General features: G+C 44.5%; 2 protein-coding genes across 18 annotated transcripts in view; one reads left to right on the top strand and one right to left on the bottom strand.

Moving 5' to 3' along the window:
- Positions 1-23,682, bottom strand: part of zranb3 (zinc finger, RAN-binding domain containing 3) — a 69,859-nt gene extending 46,177 nt beyond the window's left edge. Inside the window, exons 1-8 of the mRNA XM_069712772.1 lie at positions 23,594-23,682; positions 21,664-21,855; positions 13,838-13,856; positions 13,348-13,526; positions 9,974-10,205; positions 6,519-6,604; positions 4,457-4,628; positions 1,494-1,631 (exon numbers count right to left, since the gene is read on the bottom strand). Coding sequence (XP_069568873.1) covers positions 1,494-1,631; positions 4,457-4,628; positions 6,519-6,604; positions 9,974-10,205; positions 13,348-13,526; positions 13,838-13,856; positions 21,664-21,809 — 972 coding nt within the window. The 5' untranslated portion in view covers positions 21,810-21,855; positions 23,594-23,682. The remainder of the gene's footprint in view (positions 1-1,493; positions 1,632-4,456; positions 4,629-6,518; positions 6,605-9,973; positions 10,206-13,347; positions 13,527-13,837; positions 13,857-21,663; positions 21,856-23,593) is intronic.
- Positions 23,683-24,052: 370 nt separating this feature from the next.
- LOC138629219 (R3H domain-containing protein 1-like) overlaps positions 24,053-27,896 on the top strand; it is a 131,890-nt gene continuing 128,046 nt past the window's right edge. For 3 of the 17 annotated variants that reach the window (XM_069712767.1, XM_069712770.1, XM_069712769.1), the window contains exon 1: positions 27,215-27,571. Coding sequence is in view for 1 of the 17 variants with exons in the window: in XM_069712764.1 (XP_069568865.1) it covers positions 27,548-27,571 (24 nt within the window). In the remaining 16 variants the exon portion in view is untranslated. Of the gene's footprint in view, positions 24,152-24,258; positions 24,345-26,313; positions 27,572-27,896 lie in introns of those variants that run through there. The other 14 variants (XM_069712754.1, XM_069712755.1, XM_069712759.1 and 11 more) reach the window with 14 other exon arrangements.

Below are 27,896 nucleotides of genomic sequence, written 5' to 3' on the forward strand. Positions count from 1 at the left end.
GTGGCGTTCGATTTTTGACACTGCTGCGACCCCCGGCCGCCCCCCTCGCACACCGCAACCATCCGGCCGCCTTCCCACATCGCTTATTTCTCTCATTAAAAAAAGAAAAAAAAAAAGAGTCACTTCAAACTGAGAGCCGGCGGAGTTTCCATAGCAACACCATCACAGAGATGCTATTTCAGTGCGGTGTGTAACTTTGATATAAGGTGTAATCATGCCAGGCTGGACGCAACCAAATAATACCTCAGTTATAACTCCCCTACTTTGTCTAAGTGCTTTCGCTGGCGACCATTAGGCTCTGTTACCATGGCGATGCTTCCCCATGAGATCTCACTGAGTGGTCGGCCAAACGCTCGGAGAACGACGCCGTACGTTCAATTTACTGTTTCGTGAAACATGGAAATGAGAGGAAAAGAAATGAGACTTTGTTTTGCTCCGTTTTCAGACATTTAAACTGTTCAGGATGATTTATGGACTTTTAACTGTCAGACTTCAAGAGGGTGAAAAAAACCTCTGAGGATATCATGTGCTTTATATATTTTTATATATATATATATATATATATAATGATTAGATCATTATAAGTAATTTACTTGCACTAATTTAAAAGAAATCCACCTCGACTTTTGCTTTCTCTCATGGAAGGTCCCGTTTGCTTCATCCAACCTCCTCCTTTTCACCCTTTCTGCTCCGTCACATGACCTTGCGAGTATCTCGGACACCCGCAGCTGAGCTGCAGCCCGCAGTACGTTAGGCCGAAAGCACTAGCCTACGTTTACTCCACACACATCAACATCCCTTTGTTTCTAGTCCTTACGTGAAGCTCAGCTAAGCTAATTGCTTCTCCGGCTTTATGCTGACATGGGAGCGGTATCGATGTTGTCATCAAATTCTGTTGAACTGTTCCTTTAAACTTTTCCCTAAACCGTTTAAAGCTTTCGGACTCGAAAGAAACGACCATATTTTCTTCACAAGAATCACCTGTTTGACCTCAAATCAGATTCAGTCTGCGCCCCACATCAGTGTCTTCAACTAATGTATAAATGCATGGCGGTCCAACCGGAAACCTGACCTGCAATACAAACCGAAGATCACGGCCGGTGGTGAAAGGATGGAATGAAAGGTACAGTGCAAATACTGTAAGATGAAAAATAGTATTAACATTAAAAAATAAGTCACTAATGCGTCGTTATATTTGTTACTGAAAGAGACGGGAATCGTAGTTTTTCGCAAGCATTCGTTTATGAGGAGGTAATAGCGCTTCGACGGGGACTATTTCTTGCGGCGGATTAATACCCATGTGGCGTATCAGTGAGTATATGGCAACAGGAAGGTGTGTGTGTGTGTGTGTGTGTGTGTGTGTGTGTGTGTGTGTGTGTGTGTGATTGATGTCGACACTATAAGGATCTGGATACACAGAAGACCTCCAACCTCGTCCCGAATAACAAAGTCTGGGGTGAAACAACATCCGGCACCACCTGGTCTCCCGTTACCTTGGCGATCGCCGTCTGCTTGTACATCTGCATGACCAGGCTCATGACCTCGGTGAAGGGGTTGTCGGTGGCGCCGGCGACCCCCGACCCCAGTCCCCTCGTCAGGCGCTCCCACTGCGCGACGCCGGCCGCGGCCTCCTGCGGAGCGAAAGGAGAGCGCAAAGGCACTTTACGTCTTCATCCCTCGTTCTCTACTGTTTTTGAGATATAAAGGGCAAAACAATTAATGGTGCTGCTGGGTGTCCTACTTTCCTCTGGAAAGAGGGGAGAAAGAGAAAAGAAAAACAGAGAGAGAAAAGAGAGATGGGAGAATTCCCAAGGATCCTCCTCCTCCTCCTCCTCCTCCTCCTCCCCCTCGCCTCCGACCGGGCTGCCGTGTTAGGTGGGTCATGAGCGTCTCCCAATTATAGCCGCCTTGTGACAAGCCGGGGTCGAAGATGGAGAAGCAGCCCGGCCGCTACAATAAATCAAAAGACGCCCGGCGCTGCTCTCAAGGTGATTGGCGAGGAGTATTTAAAGGCGCGGAGAGGAATCGCAGTCGGGGGAAAAGAAGCAGCATATGCCGCCCTCCCGCTCATAAACAACACTTGTTGTAGGTTTATCATAAAAAATAAATAAATTAAAAAAAACAGGACTCCCAGGCTTCGGCACATTTTATACAACATTGCATGGAAAGCAGAATCCTGTGCTGCAGGTTTGATTCAATTCTGGTGCACCCAAAAAAAAAAAAAAAAAAAAGTATGACTTTGTCACTTTAATACATCTGAATTCAGGCTGCAGCATAAAATCTAACACTTCCTTAAAGCATATGGCAAGTTGACGGTAGGTGGAGGTGGGCCGCGCCTGATTAAGAAACAAACATACACATAATGGGGAGTGGGGAGGGGAAGTGATAAAAATGAAGAGGAGCCTTACAAACACCACACTTCTCCGAGCAAGTTTCGCAACCGTTTCCTGAATCGGTACAATGAGAAGATTTCTGGTGCAACATGAAAGCTTTTGCAGCATTTACCGGAGTAATTAGCATTTCAGTGGCTTCAAACCTTCGTCAAAGTCAAGGACGGCTGAATGAATAAATAGTATCATATTGCAGGAGCGAAGCGGAGCGGCTGCTTCCTTCATGTTTTTTTTTTTTCCCCCTCAGATGTTTCACTCAGCAGCACCTACGTAAACACGGCCACGGCTGTCTCTCAATGTTGTTTTTTTGGGTTTTTTTTTTCTAATTAGAAATCGCACATTCAAGCATTTTCTTTATAATCTGCTGTGAAAAAAAAACAAAACAACCCTCTCTGAGTGGCCAAGCACTCCACCCTGGATGATATTCACCAGGCTAACACTGACAAAAAGGCCAGGGCTGAAAACGCAAAGGGCAGCGGGGGCATAAAAAGTGTCTGGCTGCGGAAGATAAAAGCCATCATTAGGGAGCAAAATGAGATAGAAAGGAACGAAGCGGTGAGCGGGACACTGTACGTATCGCCGCTTAGCAAAACTACGCTTCAAAGGGCTGTTTAGATGGAAATAATGTCCGCCCGGTCTTTTTAGGTTTTATATTGTGCACATTCCCCCCCCCCCCCCCCCCCCATGTTTGTGGGAAGCACAATAGCGGTGGATTCGGGTGACTGGACACTTCACACCTCCCGTTTCTCGTCTCTTGAAAAAAAAAAAAATACAAAAAAAAACGTCCATTTAGCAGCGAGGATGAAGCGGCTGTCTATTCTTCTCAGCGGACAAATACCTGTTACAAAGAAAAAAAATTTAAAAGGAGGTTTATCTCTTGAAAATAATTAAAAGCAGAAAACCCCGTGCGGCGGGAACAGTCGTTTTTTTTTTTTTTTTTTTTTTTTGCCAAAAGACAAATGAGCTGGTTTCGTCCGAGGACATCGAAGCTGCCGTTTCAGCCAACTTCAGATAAGAGAAGATGTGACGTGAACTTTTCCAACATCGACGCTCGCCGGCCTAATTGGCGCCGCGATGTTGGAACACTGACCATATTTAGCCCCCCAATTACAGCACCCTTAACATTTAGGGACAATGGGGCTAAAAAAAAAAAAAAAAAAAAAATCCCGCGTCATCACTTTTTCCTGAGCAACTTCCTCATTGCGTAATTAGAGCTCAGATTTCACATGCAAAAGGGCACCTGAAGAGGTGATGAACAATATTGATCTCATTCTTATGAATCTTTTGCTCATATTTCAAGTCCAAGTTGTCCGTGCGAGTCTCTCTGTTCTGCTTTCTGCGGGCGACTTTCATTCAAGTAGAACCTGACACTGCAGCGGCGATTGAGAAAATAATTAGATAACGTGTCCGCACGCTGACTCGAATAAAGAGGCTTGACGGGAATTTAGATGCTAAAAATAAACCGAAAAAGCACAGCGGTCCAGGACTTGGGGATGGGAGAGGTCGAGCCGGGGTGACAGTCATGGAGATGAGTGATACAGCGGGCGGATTACAACGGACCACTGTTACAACAAATCCAGACTTTCTTATCTCGACCGGGAATAGTGGAAATGCGCCGAGAAAATCACAACACGTACCGGAAACTCCCACGTCCGATAAAGACGTGATTAATAACTGGGTTGTCGTGTTGCACTGAATACTTCACCTGTCAGTGCTTTTCCTGTTGCGGCTGCGCATTTCCGTTCAGTTGATTTTGCGATTACATTTAAAGTCTTCAATCCATTTTCAGTCATTCATTTGATTCATTGAGTCGAGCAGGAGGTTTCTAACCGTAGGAAAAAAAACTCAAAACTTTACATTGTACGAGACGCATCTGGATGGACGGTTGGATAAACAAGCAATCTGATGACATCACCTTGGGGAATTACAATAGGCATTTTATCATAATTGACTAACATTGTACAGACAATTCATTTATAATTATAATCAGTGAGTTAGTTAGCCCCAGAAAATGTGACAACACACTTATACATCACATATTTGATAGAAATGTGTCACCCGTGTACCTTTGCGGCCTCCTTGGGCAGGTCGAAGGGGATTCGCTGGCGGATTTTGGGGGGCAGCTGACTGAGCACCTCGGCCTTGAGGCGGCGGATCATGATCTGGCTCAGCTGCCGGTGCAGCTCGTCCAGGTTGGACGCGCCGCGACAGTCCCACCGCCTGCGAGGCCCGAAATACCTGCGAGAGATTGAATGAGAGGCGAAAGCCGTGCCTGCTGACGCATTTATTTTATATATATGTATAAACACACAAACTTCTCAACGGGAGAAACTTGCAAAGAAAACACACTTATTTACAGCAATGCCCTGAAGGAATAGTTAAACACATTTAAACATCCCCACCTGGGAGCTGCCCAGCGCTGCAGCAGCTTTCCATCGTTTACCGCTGAGCAGCTCTGCTGGAGCAGTCGGGGATCTTTTCTTTTTTTTTTCTTTTTTTTTGCTTAAGGGCACTTCGCAGAGCAGGAAACTATTTTGTCTAATGGCCACAGCAGCAGGTTCATCACCAAAAACTTTCACAATTTATCAGCCAAATGGATTTTTTTTTTAGAATAGAACTGGCCCTCCACACAAAGGCTGGTTATCTGCCATGTTGGCTGCAAGTGTGGGCAAACTTAACGAGACGCTGCCAAAATGTGCCGTTTCACACTTCCGTGTTTAAAAGTTGTAGCTGCTGAAGGAAGGGGGTGGGGGTGGGGTTGGGGGTGTGGGGAGGACCGACTCGCTCCTTCTGAAGTCACGTCTCCTTCCGCCCGGTGTGCGGATTCGAACCAGCGACTCTCTCGCTGCCAGCCGGCCTTCTCTTGTCTCCACGGCGACAGCATCTCCAGTTATGAAAGGACCGATGGGGGAAGACTGTGCTCAGGTGGCACCGCCTTGTGCCCCTCGTGCGTGTCTGGATAGCTTCAGTGTGTGTGTGTGTGTGTGTGTGTGTGTGTGTGTGTGTGTGTGTGTGTGTGTGTGTGTGTGTGTGTGTGTGTGTGTGTGTGTGTGTGTGTGTGTGTGTGTGTGTGTGTGTGTGTGTGTGTGTGTGTGAACGGCATTCCCCAGCGACACAGAGCACTATTATATACTAAGTGCTGCCGTCGGCGGCGCCGGGCCCTTCCCCGGCCGACTGTGATGGACATCCAAAACAATGCATTTGATGTGTTTGTTCACACATGTAACTGATCGTCACTGGCAACTGGCAGCCGGTTGGCATTTCACGCTTTGGCTTGAGCTCGCGGTCTGGCTCTGACAACAAAACCTCAACTCAGCAGCAGCAGCACCGCCGCCACTCCAAAACTCAGGTGAGGGGCCCGCCTTGTCCCAACAGACACAATTAAATAGTAGGCTGAGATCCCACTGAAGCTGTGCTTATTTCCACTAAGCTGCAAATAATGAGGTGGCCACAAACTTGAGGAGTTGCACCTAAAGTGAACATTGTGGGGAAATGTGCTGACTTTGATTTTTCTGTAGTCTGAGGGAATCAATAACGCACCCAACATCTGCCAGAAGGTGGTTAGCCTAGCCTAGCATCCCGAGAGTAACAAGGTGAAATAGTCCGCCAACAAGCACCTCCCTCCAACACGCTGACCATTTTTCGCCGCCTTTCAATGGGGTCGTGAAGAGTCCACCTTCACGCGCCCCTCTCGCGATGCTGACGTCCAAATGCTCTGTTGAGCTGTGACGTTTGCTGACATTTTAAAATAAACAGCGGGAGACTATTGAAGTTCATTTGTCATCGGAGAGGTCAGTTCAAATATTGTAGTTTCAGTGGTGTAGAGATTTAACAACACGTTTGAGGAAAATGCATCATATTACCTGTTCGCTTTGCTTGCTAAGTTGTCAGCCTCTGCGGCGACGTCATTCTCACGGCCTTCTCAACGGCAATACACGATTGGGATAGAATTTCATATAATATTTAATATAGTGTTGTTTTTACTCGTTATAGGTCTGTTAAATGTGACCCATTTGGCAATATCGGGCCTCTTTTGATCCTGATTTGTCGTTCCGAGCACCGAGCGTTTATATGTATGGATGTAAATTAGAATAGTTTGAAAGAATAAAGACATTTGTAAAGTGTTACCTGTAGTGGGCATTGCAGTATTTCTTGGTGTAGTCCGTCCAGCTTCCCAACATCTTGGGATAGAGGGCATCAATCTGCATAAAAAGCTGCAAAATGCCCAGAAAAATCAAAAGTATAGAATCAAAGTAAGTCATATATACATCTAAGGTGTATTGACTAGTTAACAACATGAACTTGTTTTGATCTGCTACCATTCGCCCTTTTAAAGTTACTGCACGCGTTAATGAAAACTCAACACCCTGAAACACTTCTAATTAAACTAAATTCAGACAATCACACACACAAATATCATCTTATTTATTATATTTGGTGTAAATTTGAACAATCTGATTGAGCAGCAGTGCGTCTTTAAGTTCCCTTTCTCACTTTCTTGTTTTTGAGAGCTAACTTTTAAGTAGTCTCCAGCTTTTTTTGGCTTCGAAGCGGAGACTTCACTGCCGCATTAGTCAACTGTCACGAAGTGCATCTCGTGTGCGAGTGTGTATTCAAGGTCCTGCAGTCCTTCACCTGGTTTACCAGTCCTGTGTTGCGCAACTGCGTGGTAATTGGTGTCAGCAACAATTAACCGGGTCAGACCGCTGCGCAGCGCAACTAGGTGAAGCAAACAAAGCCGATTTGAAAATGTCAACGATATCGAAGACGAACCGACTCCGAGGATTCTTACAGGGTAAGTGACGAGCAGCTGATTTCAGGCCGCGGTGGATGTGTGTCATTTTAGGCGGTAAAGAGTGTGTTTACATCACCGGATGCAACGAGGGCTCCCAGAGTGTGTGTGTGTGTGTGCGTGTGCGTGTGTGTGTGTGTGTGCCCTGTCAATTTTCTGTATTTGCAGCAATTTCTGAAGTAATGACAGGTAATCACCGGCGGGGCGATCTGAATAAGCAGCCGCAGTGAGGAGAGCGCCGTTCTGAATTCGGCACTTGTTCAACAGGATCTTTGCATCTCTCTCTCTCTCTCTCTCTCTCTCTCTCTCTCCCCCTCCTCCCCCTCACCGCCACCTCCTTCTCCTTCCTCCTCACACTGTTGATATAATAGGTGGGAGGAATGAGGGCACATCATGAACGTTGCAGCATGCCCTGAGCTGTGTGCTAACTCGATGTCAGAGCCACAGTGAGTAATGATGGCAGCAGGGAGACTGGCACAGAGGCAGGGACGGAGCTTATCAGGGCCATGCTGCAGATGATAAAATGGTATATTCAGTTTCAGATTCTCGTGGCAGAGTGAGAGAGAGAGAGAGCGAGAGAGAGATAGATGATATCTTAAAAAAAAAAAATAATAATAATAATCTAACCTCACCACTGCAGACAGGATGGCACTCATCACACACACACACACACACAAACACACACTTTCTCGATGACAGACCGTCTCGAGATTTCTTACAAGTTGTAACTTCACTTCGTTCTGGAATTAATTAGCTGCCCGAATTTCATCAGTTAATTATCATGATCGGGTCTAGGCAATAATTAAGTTTTCCTCAGAGCAGCGTGGCAGATAGATGGCGGCGCGATCCGAGTCCTGTCCCACATAACAAACGTCAACGCAGTCAGTACAAAAGCTATGATGTCATCGCAGGATAGCTGCTCGGGGTAGATGATTCTGTTCCCATTTTAAAGGCGAAATCCATCAATATTCTGCATTTTTCTCGTTGTCGACAAGTCGCAGATACTGCATATGGTGTTCATTTGTACCGTAGAGCTCCTCTGTTGCCCAAAAATCATTAAAAACACATCAGTGAGCCGACGTCTTCCTTCATGAGCACGAACACGCACACTGTAGTTGAGTCAGTCCCACGAACACGCCATCCTGCTGCTGTAAAACTACAAACTAGAGCAGCTGATGTGTATCAATCCGCTGCTGAAAGTAGTTCCCCAACCAACAAACTACTGTTCCTTTTTTTTTAAACATGAAAAATACATGAGGGTGACCAGTTTTTAAAGATTTACGTTTCACGAACACAGCAGAGACGTCATGTATTTTCGGTTTGGCAGTTTTCAAGTGATTTCCTGACAATAACTAAAAAAAAATTTTTAAAGCGCCTCTGATCTTTTAAAAGTTCTGAAAACTTAATATCTCCCGCAGCTTCTTAGAAACAGTTCTTCTTTATTTTTCATGAGCGATTTCTCACGAGGAGGTGGGCGTGGCTAACTAAGGGAGACGTGATGTCACAAACCCCTCTGCTCCGATCAGGATAGGGCAGCATTTAGCCACACCCACACCATCTCGCCCCAAGTCTAGTCTTTCTCGCTCTATAAATAATTCCCAGAGATGTTTCATGCAAACTTTAGCATTGAGCCGGGCTTATGTAGTCATTAATATTTAATTTCACAGACAAATACAAGTTTTCAGGGGTTCGAATGTGCTTCTCTTGAGTGCGGTTGAATCAAACAGAGTTATCGAACGCGTCTTAATAAAGCACTTTGACATGACAAGGACGATAAAATCAACTGCATAATTTGAAAAATCCATCCATGAACTTATGTTACTTAATTAATTTACAAAGCCGTCGTAATGATAATTTAATCCACCCATAAACAGTAGAAGTCAGAGGTAGCGTTGCTCCGGGGGCTGAAGTATAAACTTTAAATGCTTCGGCACGAAGCTGCATCAGAGGCCCGTCATTACTGTACAGCGGAGCTCTTGTTATTGATGCCGTATTGTGAAACCGTGAAAAGAGTTTTCTATTCACATCGTGGTCTTCGTCTTGATGGAGTACGGCTGCAATCTACGGCTTCAATATAACATATATAAAGACGATATAATAAATCATTATGGAGAGGGGCGGGGGAGGGCTCGGCCGCTCTCCAAACACCGTTGTCCTGTGAACAGCCCTTATTGTGTCTAAATTCAATAGTCACCCCTCCTCCCCCTCCCAACCCCGTCCCACCCCACCCACCCTCCCTCTCTCTCTCTCTCTCTACCCTTCCCCATGTGCTTCTTTTTATTACTTGTCTCATTTATTGCGGTGCAGTGTCTCTTCATATCGGGCTTTGTAAATGAAGTTTTTGCAACAAAGGTTATTGAAATAAGACCACGGGATCCTGGAGGATAAGTGACGCCGGAGAGAGATAATTGGCTTTTTGAATGTTGGATCGGAGCGTAACCTGCTCTGTGAGCAAGTTACCATGGCGATCTACCTGCGCTGCAGAGCGGAAACACCTTTGTGAGAAGCAGAAGCCGAGCCGAGCTAATCTCTCCTCAGAAGTGCGGGGCTCAGAAACCCCCAGTTTGAAATGTGTGGAGTTTTATTTTTTCTTACAGTATTTGTCCACATTTGGCTCTGCGTTTAATTTCTCATTAAAAAAAAAAAAAAATTAATTGCAGGGTTTGAAGGAATTTTTTTTTTAAGCCCATTTCACATTGGTGAGAAAACAAAAACAGCTTACTCCACTTAAATTTGTATTCTTCTTCCCCACGAGGCGTCATTAAACTTTCATTTCATCAAATTTTATTACCTCCTCGGGTCGACCCAGGGCGGGGGTGCCGGTGAGCAGGAGGGCCCGCTTGGCGCTCTGAATGAGGGGAACCAGGATCTTGGTGCGCGCCGCGTTCCTGGACTTGAGGTAATGCGATTCGTCCACCACGACCACGGCGAAGCGCTGCCTGCTCAGAGCCTCCACCAGGGGGCGCGCGTCCGTGGTGAGCAGGCCGTAACCCAGCACTGTCACCTTACTGCTGCTGATACCCCTGAAAACACAACACACACACACACACACACACACGAACGAGTTTTATATTAGCTCGAAATAAAAGCGTAACGAGCTGCGCATTATGACCCGTTTCTATTTTGTTATTACGACTTATTAACGTTGAAACTAACATGTACTTTCGACTATTCCTCTGCAGATGATTTATCCTGATTAACGGAGGAATACTTTCTTTAATAAAATAATGAAAATCGATAACTACAATTTTGTGGCTGAACTACTGATTTGCGCATTTGTGAAAAATGTCTGAATCTATATCAAAGACCACAAAATAATTCTCAGTAAATCCTTTCTGTTAGATTGAACACACATTTTATGTGGTTTAGTCAACACATTTTATTTCTGTGTGCGGCATTTTCCATTTCTTTTCAGAAGCTTAACATCAGTATATATGCATATATATATATATATATATATATGTATATGTTGTATTTGTAGGTTTTTCTATAACGTCTGTGGCAATCATGAGTATGAAACCTTGACACTGAGGTTTTACATCTTATGTTTATTGTAGCTCTGACTGCAGGCTTTCCGTTTCACAGCTCAGCAAAGAGCCTGAAACTCAGGGCCACTGATTCTTCTTTAGACGTAAACCTCGAATAAATCCAAATCTATACAAGTGAATAGTTTGATTTGATGAACAGTCTCAGTGATTTCCTGCCAATTTCCCACAGACGTCGCTCAAACAAGAGGAAACACTGCGTTTGTCGGGGACTATTTTCAGCGGCGGATGAATACACATTTGGCGCTTTTGGTGAATATCTAGCAGCAAAGGTGTGTATTTGGGAGTTAATAAAAAATAAACTACAGTTCCTGTGACCATTGTAATGTAGGGACATGTCATCCAGTGTGATATTAATACTGTTTGGGCGACAACGGCACAAAAATGAGCTGGTTTAGCTCACATAAACAACAGTGTCAATTTATTGTTTTGTTTTTTTATGGATTTGTTGATCTGGTGAATCTTTAGTATCACCAGATAAACTGCTCTTCAAGCAGTCACCTTTACCACTGACAAACAGAACTAAATACAGACCCAGCATCTGCTCAAGTGTTTCAGTGTTTATTTACTCGGCGACGGAGCCCTCGAGGTAAAGCAAACCAGAATATTTACAGAAAACTAGCGTCCGTGGACCGAACTGCTGCAAATGTTAAAGCACAAACTTCTCTGACATCTCCGGCGCTTACGAAACCCATTCCTGTTCTGTATTGCGATTTCTACATTCTTTCATCTACATCTCAAACACACGGCCACACGGTCACGGATAAACAAACAAACTCAGCTGCATGAAACTCAATAAGCATCTCCGAGAAATCACAAAAACATCTCCAGCATCTGCCGGGCTTTAATTCCTCACCTTCCGCCACACACACACACACACACACACACACACACACACACACACACACACACACACACACACACACACACACACACACACACACACACACACACACACACACACACACACACACACACACACACACACACACACACACACACACACACACACACACACACACACACACACACATTTTCCTCAAGCTAAAATAAAACCTAAGGTGCTGTTCATGTTCTACAAAAGCACAAAACACCGGGAGAAGGCGCTGCATAATTTTTTCTTGCCTCCTTTCGTTCAGTCATTAACACATCCAGTTCAAGGACACGGGGTTTTTTTCCCCCCCCAGAAGGCTTTCACAACCTCTTTGCACCTCATCTGTGACGTGAGGTGGGAAGTTACAAATAGAGAAAGTTTGTTTCATTTCAAAAAGAAAAAAAAAAGGAAAACTAGGGGAAAGTTGAGAAGATAATAAAAGTAGATGTTTTTTTTAACGCCACATTAGTCCACGATGCAGAAATGCACCGCGAACCTGAATCAATGTCAACCGCTGTGAAAATGAGGCACATTTCTCCAAGACAGCATTTTTCCACTTCCTGCGCTGAAAAAAAAAAAAAAAATGTGTCTCTTGTTCAATATTGCAGACGTCGCCTTGACATGATTCGTCTGTCAGCGCTGTCAAACATCGGCCCCTGCTGGCTCCTGACACCGAGGGACACTTTGAGATTAATTTATCCGCCCTCAACTTTGCTGTCTGTCACGCCGCCTCACTTTTTTCACACTCTGTGACCGAGCGTGCTCACGTTTTGACATTTTTTTTTTTTTATTTTTTTCCCTTTAGGTAAATTAGGAGTGCTCTGCATGAGGAGGAGTGGACGGCTGCAGAGATGGAGTTGTAGCGAGCGATATTAGACACTGATAGCAGCTTGTTAGAGAGCCAACTTCCCACTAATCGCAAATAATGACTCCAACCTTTGACTGGCGTACTGATTTGTATAGACGTCTGGAACATATTCACATTATGGCGGTCCAGAACTTGTGGGTGTTTATGTGTGCAGAACGCGTTCATATCCGCTAATCAACACGGTTAATAGTTGTTTTATGTGTAATGAATCAGAAACACATTTCAACCGGCTGATTTTAGAAATTATTATTGTTATGTATTTATTATTATTAAATCAAATGATTCATTGATCACTTCAGAAAATGTTCAAGATCATTAACTGAAGCCACAGAATTCATATTAAATCATATACCCTGTCTAAAAATAACAAGTACCTGAGGTGTTGACCTGTGTTTTTAACACTCAGCTGTATGAAAATCTGCATATTTCCTTCAAACTGTAGCTTTAATTAGCTGTCAAGCCGCTAACGTCTCGCTCAGAGGTTTTATCAGTTTGCCAATATTAGCCTTTCATGAGGAAAAAAAGATGTTTGGCCAGTCAGTGCTAACGCACAAGCAATATGAGGAGCACATTTACTGGTCACACGTACGCACGATCAAACTCGTACATATCGTTGAAAGACATTTCGATAACGACGGGCTCCACCCGTCCCGCCTCAAACAGCAGACGGACACAGTTTACGACGTCGGATGTTGGACGCGGCGGAGGGTTTAGACGCCGAAGAGCCACGCGATTCCCTCGGTAGGTGGAGGAGACCAAAAACAGAGGGAAAAGATTGGACTGTGGTTCATTCTGTGGCCACTAACATGACTCCAAACGTTGCTAACGAATGCGTGAACACGCCACTGTTGGAGAAGGGTGTAGCGGGAACGACCTACGTGGTGTGGCTCTTGTTCTCCACCAGGTTGATGTCTCCGGGCTGCAGCTCGGGGAGCCACCTCTCCAGCTCCTCGATCCAGGGGTACTTGAGGGACGAGGGCACCACCACCAGGAGGGGCCACTCCTGCCGGAAGGCGTACGCCGCCGCGATGGCCTGCACCGTCTTCCCGAGACCCATCTGGGGCCGACCAAATCACCACACGGGCGAAAGGTGGGATGGGGTTAGAGGGGGTGGGTGGAGAAAAAAACAAGTCAATCGCGCACCGACTGCGCCGCAAATTGCATATGACGGCCGGGCTGATGTGAGGCCCAAGAGTAATAAGGTCTCAGAATGATTCTGGTGTCAAAACCGATTAGGCACATGGGAGTGCGGCGCGGAGCTGACAAATTAATTTGGAAGGCACACAGCGAAGTCTCAGGTTCATTTTTTTTTTTTTTTTTTTTTGGAGGAGAAAATAGATTTCCTGAGCCAGCGTTGTGTGTGCTTACCTCATCAGCAATCATACATCTGTAACACAAAAGAACAGAGAAAACTTTATTAGATGCTTTCTTAGATTCTCATTGTTTTTGCAGAGCTGACCAGCAGGCAGTGGATGCTATAAAAACTTCTTTTTTTAAAAAAAATATAAAAACAACAGCCCCTGCAGCAAAAAGGGCACCAGAAGAGCATTCATTAGTTCGGCTTCACACCAAAACTCACAACTTCTCCCACCCTTTGGGGTCAAAGTCGACTCGGCTGCTCTCGGACAAACTACACTTCACTCGTAATTTAGATCTGCACTGCCACTTTGTCTGAGCGCTGTTCAATATTTATTGCGTTGCTCCTATTAAATATTTCTGTGTCGGCTGCAGCAAATCGGCTCCGCAGTGTTTTCCTAAAAAAAGGACCAAAAACACAACTCGTCGGGTGACGCAGAATTTGCATCTGATCAGAGTTTAAATAATATTAATGATTAATTGTTTTTTTTGAGGAAACTGTCAGTTTAAAAAAAAAAAAAAAAAAAAAAAATATCAAATCTTGCGCGTGTTTTTAATTAGGATGTTCGTTTAATAGCTTACACAAGTCAGAGCTCCATTCATCATCTTTGAGGCAGAGCCAACTTTAATTCAGGTCAATTCTTCGGGTAGGAGTTGAGCTTCTTCTTCTTTTTTTTTCTACAGCGATAAGTGTCTCAGGGCACAGATGGAGGAGTCGAACATTTCTTTATCATGTGATCAAAAAGCAGCCTATATAAACAGATGGAGGGTCCACCTTCAACGAGGAGAACACGTGACATAAAAATCACAGCCAGAATATTTTCAGACATTTTTTTTTTTGCAATACACTGTCAAGTGCTAGCAGCAGATTTCTGTTTACAAGGAGGACGACTGGCTGAAGATGATCTTGATATCAAATAATGTGAAGTCTAATGAAGGCGACGAACACTTACTTCTTGCTAAATATAATTTTCACCCCGTCACAATGCAGAAGCGGTTGGTTGGCTGATGTGTCGGGAAATTCAATTAGTCTGCCGACAGAAAACTAATCAGCAGCTGTTTTGATAATGGATTATTGTTCATTAATCAATCAAAAAAGAAACATTTACTCCTTGTTTCCTCAGTAAACTGAATGTCTTTTGAGCTTTCGGTTTGATAAGAAGTTACTCTAAAACCATCAAATTACCAAAAATGGAATCAATATATTAAAAAAGCAGATTATAATACTTTTTAGAGAAATGCTACGTGCCAGGTGTGCAATATATACATTCTTTAAGGGTTTGAGAAGTGCATTTTATTATTGAAGGGATGATTTTCAGTTTCTTATTGTTGTTTTTGTGCTGCTGTAACAAGGAAATAGCCCCCTGGATATCTTATTTTATCTCTTATAATCATTAGCTAGGGACCTTTTGCAGATTATCAGTAACATCAGTGGTCTGATGATGATGCTCATGTTTGTTTCGAGAGCCCAACTCTAGAGGCCAATACTAATATTAGGACATACATTTTTTTTCCCCCATATATTGAAAAAACGGCATATATTTTCTTTTTTTTTTTTGTCAATTCTGACACTGATAAGTAACAACGACGTGATACGTTACGGTTTCTCTCTAATAATAATCTGGAATATCGGCCAATAAAATCAGCCGGCCGCTGTATCTGTCAACGCCTTTCCAGAGAGTAAGATGAGCCCGCAGCTGGACTATTACACCTCACCCACGGTTGGTGTCTCGCATATTATTTGCTTTAGCGAGCGTATAACAGACAACCGGTTCCCCCCTTTTACACTATATGGAACAATGGAGGAGCTGAAGTAGATCAACCTCGGCGTCTCTCTCCGCCCGCTGGGTTTGGGCCTATTGTCATGACCTTGCTTATTCATAAACGCATCCAACATCGTGTCAGAGCAAACAGTGCAGCCGAGCGGCTCTGAATACCTCAGACACACTCTCTCATTATTCTTTCTCCTTCTCCTCCTCCTCCTCTTCGTCCTCTTCCTCCCCCCCCCATCTCCGCCCCATTTCTCTCTTTCAGCTGAGGAACATGATTAATGTGCACCTTGCCACTGGTGGTTTTTCTAATTGCCAGCACACCGGCCCAGTCAGCGCAATGTGCGCACACACACACACACACACACACACACACACACACACACACTGTACCAGGATGTGTGTGAAAAAAATGCACACAAAAGACACGCAACAAAAAAATAAAATACGGCAGACACATGAATAAAAAGAAATGCACGTACAGATGTAAAAGCACACACACACACACACATATACAGTATAGGTTCATGTGCTTGCGCATGCATGCACCCACACACACAGACACCCACACAGACACACACACACACACACACACACACACATACAAACTGGGAAGTGAGTGCGGCTGGGGCAGGTGCTTGCCATTTCTCAACACATTAATCATCCTCCTTTAAATAACCTGAGTGTCGTCTTGACGGTTTGAGACTGCGAGCGTGCTGCAGTGCTGTTGCCTGACGACGGCACGCCCCCCCCCCCCCTCTGTCACTGCATCCTTTCTAATGTTATCTCTCAAACCCACAAGCCCCAAAGTGTCAGGAAAAGGGCCGCACGCTATATACCTCCCAGGCTGGCTGCGATGATTTGATGGCTTTGACCTCTGCTTTGACCCCCAATCTCCCAGCTCCGTAAAGGCTCCTCCGCGGAGGACTTGGACCGGCGGTGCCTCTGCGGAGGCTGGACAAAAGGCTGATGGAGGGGTGTTCCCGTGTGCCACGTTTGAACCTCCCCCTCCCCTCTGATCTCACACACACTTACGGGTTCAGAGCGCAGTTGTGAATTAAAATTAAAACAAAGTGGAAAAGGCTTTTGCGCTTGTAGTAGGGAGACCGACGCTTCAATATGTGTTTAACTTTAAAGGGAAAAGTTTCCAGTTAAATGGGGCAATGCTCAACTACCGCTTACGTGGGGCTTTTTTCTGTGTATCAGAAAGCTTTTTAGTTTCTTTATTTTTGTGTAGAGCTCAAATTACATTTAAAAAAATTATAATAATTGTACTTTTTTCACCATTTTCTCCCAAAACGATACATTTCCATTCTTTCACTGTAATTTTTAATAAAGTTTCACCCCAATTTGACATTTATATTAACTTAACATTTTTTTTCATTACGGTTTCAACCATTTGCAAGCAGAAGAAATAATCACGTGAAAACAGCAGCGACCTGTTATATGTGCAGTTATGCAGCAAGCGCTGCTGGTTGTCGTGGAAAGATGGGAAGAAAACTTTAAAAAAGAGAAATAACACAATTGTCTTCTTGAAAACATTAAGCGCTAAGCTACTCGTCATACCAGGCCAAGCGAGACAACAAAACCACTGAGTCTAGAGAAGACAGTTTTTATTACTCGTGAATTTAATGTTAAAAAAAAATAATGTATCGTTTTTGTTTTATAAGTTACATCATCTTGCTTTAAGGATTTCAGATGAATTTTTTTGCAACTTAAATAAGCCTTTCAGAGCATCACTTCCCGTTGGATTTCATAGCTTTGTGTTGTAATGGTCAGTCTCCTGACACACAGTAACTACAATATGAATATGCTACTTTATGTAAAAGTAAATGTGACTGTACTCTCACATTGTGGCCTTAATATTTTCTTTTGCTGTGTCTCATAAAATCCTGTGTCTATTACAGTACATGAAGACGAATGAATCAATGAAGCGAGACGGTTTTGGATGTAATGATGCATTTACACCGAAAACGTTTTCTCAAATGATTAAGTTCACTTTTTTTTTTTTTTTTTTTTTATGTCGCCATATACGTTAAGCGTTTCTCAACAACATAATTCTTCCCTCTAAAACACCAAACGGACCCAGCAGGTTATCAAATGTATTTATTATGTGTAGCCTCCAACACTTTGTTTCTATAAAAACATCCTCTTTACATCCTGGATGGATACAGTCCAAACAACGGAAAGTAGCCTATTAAGGCTACGGGATACTAATGGTGAGTGAATTTTTTTCCTGCTGTTTAATAGAGTGCATCTCCTGCTACCTTCAGCACACCAAAAATATCCTACTACAGTAGAAAACCTGTAACAAATTTCATGCCTTATTAAGGGGAAATGGAATTGAGGGCACTTTAGGAAGTAAAATACTGCAACTGAGGCACCTTGAGAATGAAGGAGAGCCATTTTCCTATTTCTACGGCGACGCGGGACCCAGTGTCTCCTTCTGTTTTAACCCGTCTCTCAGAGGTCCAAATATATTCATTGGGAAGGACATGTACGACCCACGTTGATGAGACGGAGGAGGATTCAGTCTGCGAACATGTGCCGAACATACCGATAGACTCGTGTCACTGCGTCTGTTTGACCGAAGGAGAAATTGCCGGAGTACCGATTTAATAATAAACTACATCCACCAATTTTACACAAACAAATGGACTGATTTATAGACATCAAATAGACTAATAAAGGGCCTAAAAGAAAGGTTAATTTGCGAACGTTGTTCATAAATACGCTCCAAGTTTGACCGTTGCTGATTTAGTCCCAAGTGTTTTTAGGTTTTCGAGAAGACTCGAGAATTTTTAATCCAATTTTGCAGCAGTTTTGATTTTATTGTCTCTGAATAGCGTGCGTGGAGACTCCGGGCCTGATCAGGTTAAAGGATTTTATGGATAAACCCTGTGTACTAACCGTAACACTGCAAATAATGCTCAACTTGTATTTGTCCAGAGAACAATACTCCATATCTGGACCGTCGCAGGGAGAGACAACACAGTATTGACCTCTCCTTGCATCAGCAGAGTACACTTCATTCAATAAAAGCCCAGGGAGTCACTTACAATAATAAGCTGGACGTATCAGAGCAGGTTGGACATGCACTGCATCACACGGCTGGCTTCAAACTACAGTCAACACCTTTCAACGCCTTGATGGAAGTGACCTCGAGGTCTTACTGGATGTTTTTATTTTTTCCAATATCTGGATAGGCCCACTCACAGTTTCATTGATGTACCGACGGGTACATTTCTGTTTTGGAGTAGCTGAGTGTATACAGATGTCAGCACTCAAATGGCAAACTTCTGAGCAACTTTCTAAACAACACAATCAGCCACATCTCATGGGTTTTTATTGTGGCACCGTACCATAACTTTCACACATTATCCCCCCCCCCATCTAACTCCATAAAATTCACTCACCCTCCCACACAGGCCGATACAGCGGGCGCCACGAGTATTTGAATTGCAACAACATTTGATGTTTTGGTTCAGTACTCTCGATGTACTCTGGATGCGAAAAGACACAATGACTATGAGATTTAAAGGAAAAATCCGCCCACGGGTCCTCCTACGCGTGTTAGATATCCAACATCAATCTGCGATGTTCAGTGCATTTCAGCAGTTGTATTTCATAATGAAGTGCTGTCACTTATTTTATTTTTTTTGTCTGTCAGCCTGCGATGTCTAGATTCATTTCAGGTAGTGACACGCGTGTTCCAGAATTGCTTTACCTCTTCCTAAAAATCCGGCAAGTCTGCAGGAGCATTGCATTCTGGTCTATCCAGGCTAGTAGGTAGAAATATTGTTATTTCTGCCTTATTTATTATGAGATTCTGCTGATTGTGAGAATCAATTTCAGGCTTTTTTTTTTTTTTTTAACTGAATTAACATAATAAGATCAGGGGGCCTCAAATGCATTAAAAGATTCCTGCCGACAACATTTTAATTCTAGTTTCTTAATCAACCTTACTCTCTGTCAATATACTCTCAAATTCAGCTTTTTAACCTCTTTGAAACCCGTATTAGCAAATATAGCATAGTTGTACATGAGAGTTGTAACTGAAAAGAGCGAGCCTATCAGTCTTTGAATTTCTGCACATTTGAAGGTGCAGTAAGAGAAATACTCTTAGCAATGCGCCAAAAGCACAAGTTTATCTGCTTTAACGATGGCACATCCTTTGTGGAAGCCAAGCTTGGATGCTATCAGAGTTGTGCTTATCTCAGCGGCTCCGTCAGTCCTCGTAGCACGCACGCAGGCATTTATTTACATGTTTTATGCACTCGGAGATCCGGTTATCTCTAAATTACATGTCACGCAAACAAAGAGTCGAAGTCGTCACATTCAGGGTGGATTGAGTGGATCACGATGTCAACTCGAAGCCTCGTTTTGATACGCCGCTGTTCGCCCTTGTTAAAGTAACTAAATTACAATTTCAACACTTGGGGTTTTTAATGGACACAATCCCTTTAACTATTGCAAAACATTAGCAGGAACGCGTTGCGGCTGAAATCGGACCATCAGACATGACGATGTAACATCGATATATCGCCGAGCCCTATCGAGCTCTACCTCAACACCCAGCTTGTCTGTTTTATGGGATATTACTGGACCTAATGTTTATTGAAATGATCTTATACACCCTAACCCTATTGCAAACCCACCTTAAACACCACAGTATTGTTCACTCCGCTTTCACACCTCCCTCTACCTACAATACCCCTCCCCTTATCCCATTTCTGCTAGTCTCCAGGGAGAAGCGGTGCCCGCGCTGCTCTTACTGTCACATTGATGCCAATTGACCGAGGTAGCTGTCCACACGGTGTAGCGAGAGCCAATTGACTCCTGACCCACCCGTGCAACAAAGCACTGCCTCCCAGTGTTCACGAATCAATATGGCCGCTCCGCGCTGCAGCAGCGGCCCTCAGATTGGCTCCCCCTGCGCTGACCTTCCCGAGAACCCGAGCGTACATCGACTGGTCGGGGAGGAGGAAGCGGGCAGGTCCCGGTCCGTTTCCTGCGGTTACCGCTCGACACAGCCAAACACTCGGGGACTTGAGGGCAACTGAGAAACTTCCCGTGGAAATTGTTTTCAGCGATACTGCCAGGACTCTTTCTGGATTTAGAATATATTCACATCCACTCTGGACTTTCTAGACCGTTTCATATCGTAGGAAATCACCGCTTTCTATATTCGCCATAGAAATGGAGTGCAACTGCCAACTTTAAAGCCCCATTAGACACATTATCAATGTAAAAATATCATCCTATTTGACTAAATCACACACTCACGCTGCAGCGTGGCGTGTGTTAGACTGCACATTTGCTCCGTCGGAACCAAATGAAGTTTTGCCGCGAAGCCGAACGTCATCATTGGGAGGTGAAAAATCAAATCATCAAAGACCAACGGAATATTTGTTTTAGAACGGCATCACAGACAGAGCGGACGGGTAAAAATGATTCAAACGTACTCGATTAATTGGAGGATTTATGGACATTCAATTAGAGTTTTTCGTAATCAAAGTTACGTTTACGCTCACCGTGAAGCCGAATAAAACGGTTGAAATTTGCTGAAATCCGATTTTTAGGAGTTGGAACCCTTTTGTCGGTGACTTCACAGACTTAACGACACATTACCGCCACCGACTTTTGATCCTTCGGAACCATCAGGAAGCGCGTCCCGGATGTGCAAGTGCACGAGATACTAAGAAAATGGGCGCCCTCTTAAAAATACCTACTGACGCCGGCATGTCCCACCCTAACCACTCCCTGTACATGAAGATTTAAGGAGCTGCTTGTATTTGTTTCTATAAGCTCACACAATAGGTTTTGAGGTGGAAATATCTTCACGGCAATAAATCAATACAAACACACTGCGGTGTGAGGCTGCAAACAGAGCAGGACTACACTCTTCTCACAAACCAACAATAGAGCCCTATATTTATGTTAATTGCAATTGTTGTGTCGCGAGACACAAACCGAGCCTCTATACTCAGCTTGAGAATCACTTTACATCCTGTTTTTTTTTTTTTTTTTTTAGCACGACGGCGTCAGAGACGTGTCGGCGAGGCTCACCGTCCGTTCCGAGATAAAGCGAACTCCACTCCCTCCCGTTGGAAAGGCATCAGGCGCCGCAGGAGCTTGCGCGGGAGGCCCGACAGTTGCCGGGACCATCTTGTATCACAGCAAGAGGTCTGTAGGCCATTATCATCCATTTCCATTAGTAAGTCCTCATCAATTCCTTGGTCTTTGCTCAGTCAGCTGCCTCTGAGATTAGGCAGAAGGATGAAAAAAATTAAAAAAAAACACACACTGTCAAAACAAGGCAGGGTTTGGCCTGAATTAGCATCTATTACACATTAAATAGCACTTTTGTTAAGCATGCTGAACATGTTTCACAATAATAGTGAGAAGCACTCCTCTGCTATCTATTAGCATTGACAGGAAGACCATTATCAGAGGCTGGATGACGCAGGTAAGTGGACATGGAGTCAGAATTTTAGATGAGAGCTGGTCAACTTTCTGCCTCCATGTGTAATCACAGCTATCGGACCCCGTACACCTGCAACGCCAAAAGCACTACTATTGTGGGTAAAACAATAAAAGCATCCCATCGAGCATTACACGTATGTGCAAAAGTCATGTTGTGTTATTTATGTTTACTATTATGTAACCAAGTGCGTTTACTAAAGTACTGTGTTTAAGTCCAAATTTGAGGTGTTTACATCAAATGCAACTTTATGCTTCTACTTCACTACATCTCGGAGGAAAATATTGTACTTTTTATTCCACAGCCAGTGTCTAACAGCTAGAGTTGAGCTAAGATTTGCGTGTTTTCCACACACTTCCTGTCCAGTGAACACTGTGTTTATCCAAATTTGGGGATTTGAAATTTTTCGAATAAGCGGAAGGATTAGATGTTCCTCTGTGGGACAAGAAAACTCTCCTATTTTTAAGCTAAATAAACTACTGTTTTAATACTCACTTAGATTCACTGGAGAATACGTTGTTTTCCTGAGTTTGTTCACTTTTTTGTTGTTGTTGAAATTGCTGGTTTTTTTTTTACAAAATACAAAAAAACAAGACCAACATATGATAATCTTATTGAAAATGATGCATTACTGTAGATCAAAACTAACCGACAAGACATAACGTAGTAAAGTAGATATCGGCAAAACCTCAAATAACTACAGCAGTAAAATGCATTTATTGAACAGTAATATAGCCACGCAAAAAAAGCATATATATATATATATTATATATTTTATATATATATAAAGAGAATAGAACATTGCTGCACGGCGTGTACTAATATTTTTCATCATTTAATTAGGCTACATTTTGCTGATAATACTTTTACTTATGCAGCTTGTTTTTAAATGCAGGACTCTATGGTGTAGTGGAGTATTTTCACAGTATGGTATGAGTACTTTTACGTAAGTAAAGGACTTGAATACTTCCACCAGTGGTGCATTGGTAGGTACGAGCTACTCCATTATATTTCCAATGGCAGTTCCCTGCAGTTAGAGCTATTTATTGTCATCTTTTAAAAAAAAAACTAAAAAAAACGTGTTAACTTTATGTTACAAGACCTGCAGAACAAACAAGATCGCAGGTTAGGAGACTGAATTAGTGTGGATGTAGCATCGTTCAGCTAGCGCGAGCAAGCCAAACCGGAAGTAAATAGACTGTCCCTCCAAAATAAAATAACCACTCGTGTCTCCGTATTGCGAGCTGTATTATTTTTGAAAACTCAAACCGGAAAGCTATTCGTCTGCCCTGCAAATGCAAAACAAAAATAGCAAGCCGAAATATATGTGTTCTGTTTTTTTACGTAGCACGTGCTCGCATATAACATTACTCCTGTAAGCAGAGCCACGTGCGCGTGAAGCGTCCCCACGTTGTTGTTACTCGGGAGTTACTCGGCCACGTGTTGTGTCGGCAATGCATACTAATGAGAGATCAACATTGTTATAAGTTTTGCACATACGCAACGTTTGCCTACCCGGTGAAACGGCGGGGTGAAGCGGTGCAGTCAAACGGCAGGCTGAGCAGAAGAGCTAACATAGTTTCGCGGCAAACTCAAAGTGCACTCGTTTTACGTTACCGGGACAGCCGCTTAACTCACGTGTCACAGCAACTTCTGGGTGGGTTTTTTGTTGTTTTTTTTAGGGGGGGGGGGTGGACTGATTTGATCGCAACTCACCTAAAAGGTACAACGAAATTACATCATTGTTTATTGATATGTGTAGAACAAAAATTGAGATGTGTGGGGAAAAAAATAATAAAAAATAAATAAATAAATAAAATAAAAACGCCAGAAACACTATCACGCCTAAATAAATAAATAAATAAATAAAAATAAATAAGACAAGACGTGACATAATTTCAACACCCCTTTGCGTGTCGAGCGTGAGGAGTGACGCACCGCCCCGCTCCGCACCGCACCGCACCGCCCGCCCGGACGCCGCCTCTCTCCTTCGCTCCGCGGCAAACACTTTAGCTCCTTCAGCCGCCGCAGAGACGAGCAAGCGGCTTGTTCACCGAGCTGTAAACCGGAGCGGTAAGGCGACATTACGACACCTGCAAAGACACCGGCGGCTACCGGTGTGCGACGTGTAACGCTGACCGGGGGGTAGTCGTAACCGTGTAACACGAGAGATAGCTGGCCGCAAACGTCTCTCTTTTGCCGGCGTGTGACATCTCAGGGCGCCGGTGTTTGGCCGTTTTCAAGCGTTAGCAAGCCACGGTGCCAGGTAAGAATCGTTAGCTTTTAGCCCCGACACGACCCCGACCGGAGCCCGTTATTGTCCCTCGCTCCTCGGCGAAAGTACGCACCTCTGCGCGGGAAAAACCGTGTCTAAATTGTAAGCAGGCGTCCCGTATTTCGGCGTGGGTCCGCAAAACCAAACAGCGGTTATTAAATAATACCGTATAATTCAATAACTTTTAGGCCCGCTCCTAATATGCCGCAGCGGACGGTGTGTACCAATTTCTACGGTTAGCCTCTTCAATAAATCGAGCTGTAATTGAATCGCTGCGCTGCTTGTCGACATGTTTTATCGGCCGAATTGTAGTTCCGTGGGTATTTTCTCGGACTAAAATGCTCCGTGTTGTCTGGGGGTTTGTGGGTTTTTGCCGATATGAGTGGGAGAGAAAAGTGGCACGTTTTGTGAAGGGAGTCTGGTGCGGCGGGGCTCGCTTGTGCGCACAGCGAGCGAAAACTATCGCAGAGCAGCTTTTCGGTCCCATTTCTGCTTTTGCTTTCGGTACTTCTTCCGCGTAACGACACCAAACCCTGGTTTCATGTCTCGGTTGACGTTATGCAGTCGATGTGATCGTAGAAAAACATGCGTTAATAAATGACATATAAATGAGTGGTTTTTTTTAGTTTTTTTTTTTAGGTGCTTGCCCAGAGAGTTCACCAAAACCAGCTCATATTGTGTTAGCGTTTAAATAAAATGCATCAGTTTTAGTCATTGTTAGTGATAGTAGTCATCTATCTAGAAGGAATAAATTAAAAAAAGAAGGAATTACCAGGGCAAAGTTTGTATTTTTTAACATGGACACATATTAGATTGGTACTGCTCAATTACTGTTGTCAGAAGGATCATAAAAGTGGACAGTAAAACCCGACTTGAGCTGGATTTGTCCTCGCAAAAAAAAGAAAAAGGCCATAAATCAAACATCTAATAACCCAATTTGGTTGCTTGCTTCATAAGTAACCCGTGACCACAATAATTCAGATGCACCAGCCCAGACAATTACCGCCTCATTGACCGGGCGGAGGCTGACAAAGATGGCAGCGAAAGGGCTTTCGAGTTGCCACCAAATGAGGCTGCGAGCATCACGACTGTGTCATTTTCATTAGGGTACCAGCGGAGCCTGGTGGGTGGAGAGTGGATGCCGGTTCAGTCCCTGCGGCTGCTGCTGCTTTTATAGAGTGGAGATGATGTGTTATTCTTTGCGGGGCCGGCGACTACTCTGCACAGCAACACGCTGCGTATCGCGTACCGTCGCGCGCCGTTTTTGCAGAATTATCTCCCATCGATTATTTGGAAATCTTGCATTTACCTGGCCGGCACTAAGTGGTGGGTTGCATTGAAGTCATTGCTCACACGCTCCCTTGCGATTGTCTACATTGTGCTGCACACCCCTCCAAGGCTTAGAATAAACGCCAATAATTGTTTGGCCAAAGCAGTTTCTCTTGTTGACCATTCATTACGCAGGTTATGGCATATTTGGAGCTGATGACATTATCAGATGTGGCGGTTGCCCTGGAATAGCTTCCACCAAAAAGACGTGGCCCGGTGACTAAATAATTCATCGCCTACCAGTTGGGGGGTGCGGGGGTGGGGAGGGGAGGGGAGGGGCAGGAGAGGAAGAAGGAAAAAAAAAAAAACCATCCTCTCATTCCTATAATATTTGGTCTGGGCCATTAAATAATTCATCCTCCCATCCATAAATTGTTTGTTCAATTGGTGACCTTTTCGCGGGATTAAGAAAGCCCAATAATAAATTCTTCAGAGACCCGGCATAACGAACGGTACAATTATGAGGCAGGATCGGATCGGATCGTTTGTCGCAGCCTGGTGTTGGTTGCTAAGTGACAGCAGGAACTTTTCCGCCCACTGTGTTTGCCGTTAAAAGTCTGAGTGACTGAGAGGACAAAAAACAATCACATTATGGCAGTCTAGACTCCGGCTCCACGCGCACGGGAACCCGTTCGTGTCTTCCCGTGTCTTTGACAGCCTGTCAGTCACGACCGTGATGAAAGTGCTCAGCGAAGTCGATTATTTTCACAACTCCGAACCTTGTTTTTCCTCCTTTTTTGCATGTACGGAGGAGAAGGATTCTCGATCTTTAATGAAACAAACAATCGTAGCGAGCACGGAAGGAGGATTTATGCGTCACTGTGAAAAGGCAGATTTAAACGAAATGAGGGGGAGGTCAGGTTTGATCTCGCACGAGCACCTGCCCTTTTTCTTTACGGATGCAGCATGTTGAAGATTTGCCTGAAGCCAAACGTCTTATTGCAGTATTTTACTTTTCTGCTTCAGTAATAGGTGGCATTTCAGGTGGTGTATCTCTCTCTGAGTCAGTGGGATTAGCTGTAGCCTTGTCGTCTTGTGTGAAAATGCAGGGTGCCAGCTTTAATGGGAAGGTAGCCCAGCGAACAGCTCGGCCTCTCAGCGGCCAGCGCCTCCCCATCGACTCTCCACCTGGTCTTTGAGCACCTAGCTGGCCGCAGACGTGTCGCTGCCGTCCCCTGTCCTCTCCTCCCTCCCTGTTTGTCACCTCTCCTTCTCCCTTTGCTTTCTTTTTTTCACCTCCTCCGCGCTCCTTTTCTTCCTCGTCTTGCCTCCCACCCTGCCGTTTTCCTCCTCTTCCTTTCAGTCTCCTTCCATCTATCCCATGTCCCTGGCTGGCCTCTCTTCCCCCTCCCCTTCCCTCCCTCCCCCCCCCCTCCTTCCCCGCCTCCATCCTAAAGCAGAGTAGCTAATGAAGAGCCCCATTTAGCCGGTGACTTTGGTTCAGTCAGCGCTCCGTAGTGCCGGCCCGTCCTCAGCTGCCGTGACTGGCTGTTGGGGCTCTGACATCACACAGGGGCCAGCTGTTGATTTGGCGCTGTCTCCAAGGCTGGCTGGCTTGATGGGTTGTGGCAGGTAGACTCTGCGCTCTGCCTCCCTCCCTCCATCCCTCTCTCTCTCTCTCTCTCTCTCTTCTTCCTCCTCTTCCTCCTCCTCCTCCTCTCGCTCTCTCTTTGTGACACCCACTCCCCCCTCGCCCTCTCCCTTTACACTCTCCTCTCCTCGTCCTCCACTCTCACTCAGTCGAGCGAGCGTACAGGAGGCAGCAGGCAGCTGCCGAGGAGCGAGCTGGGAGGCGACTCCAGCCTCCTCTCCAGCAAATCGTGCCTCCTGTACAATGGAAACTAAGCGCTCGCGTAGCAGAGGGGATGGAGGGCAGAGCTGCCGGGCAGGTACGTCCTGCAGCTTCCAGACACTTTCGTAGTCGGATCTCGCATGCCCGATTTACCGTTAATGCTTCTGCCGCTTCTTATTATTGTGCTTTTTTTTTTTATTAATTAATTTTTTTTTTATAGCATTTTCTTTGTCATGTGCCTTTTGTTGATTTTTTTTTTTTTAATCTATTTTTTTCCTGCAGTTTCTCACCATCTAAGGGTGAAAGCGTGTTTTATTTATTTACACGCGTCTGCTTTTGTGTCTCCTTTTCGTCATCGCACGGCAGCAAGTCAGTAAGCGGAGTGCGTGCATCCTTCTCTCTGGCTCGTTAAACTGAGCCCG

The sequence above is a fragment of the Brachyistius frenatus genome, unplaced genomic scaffold, assembly GCF_029030835.1.
Source record: "Brachyistius frenatus isolate BFR_SWC_R1_liver_20210118 unplaced genomic scaffold, ASM2903083v1 Contig_112, whole genome shotgun sequence".
Taxonomy (NCBI): Eukaryota; Metazoa; Chordata; class Actinopteri; family Embiotocidae; genus Brachyistius; species Brachyistius frenatus.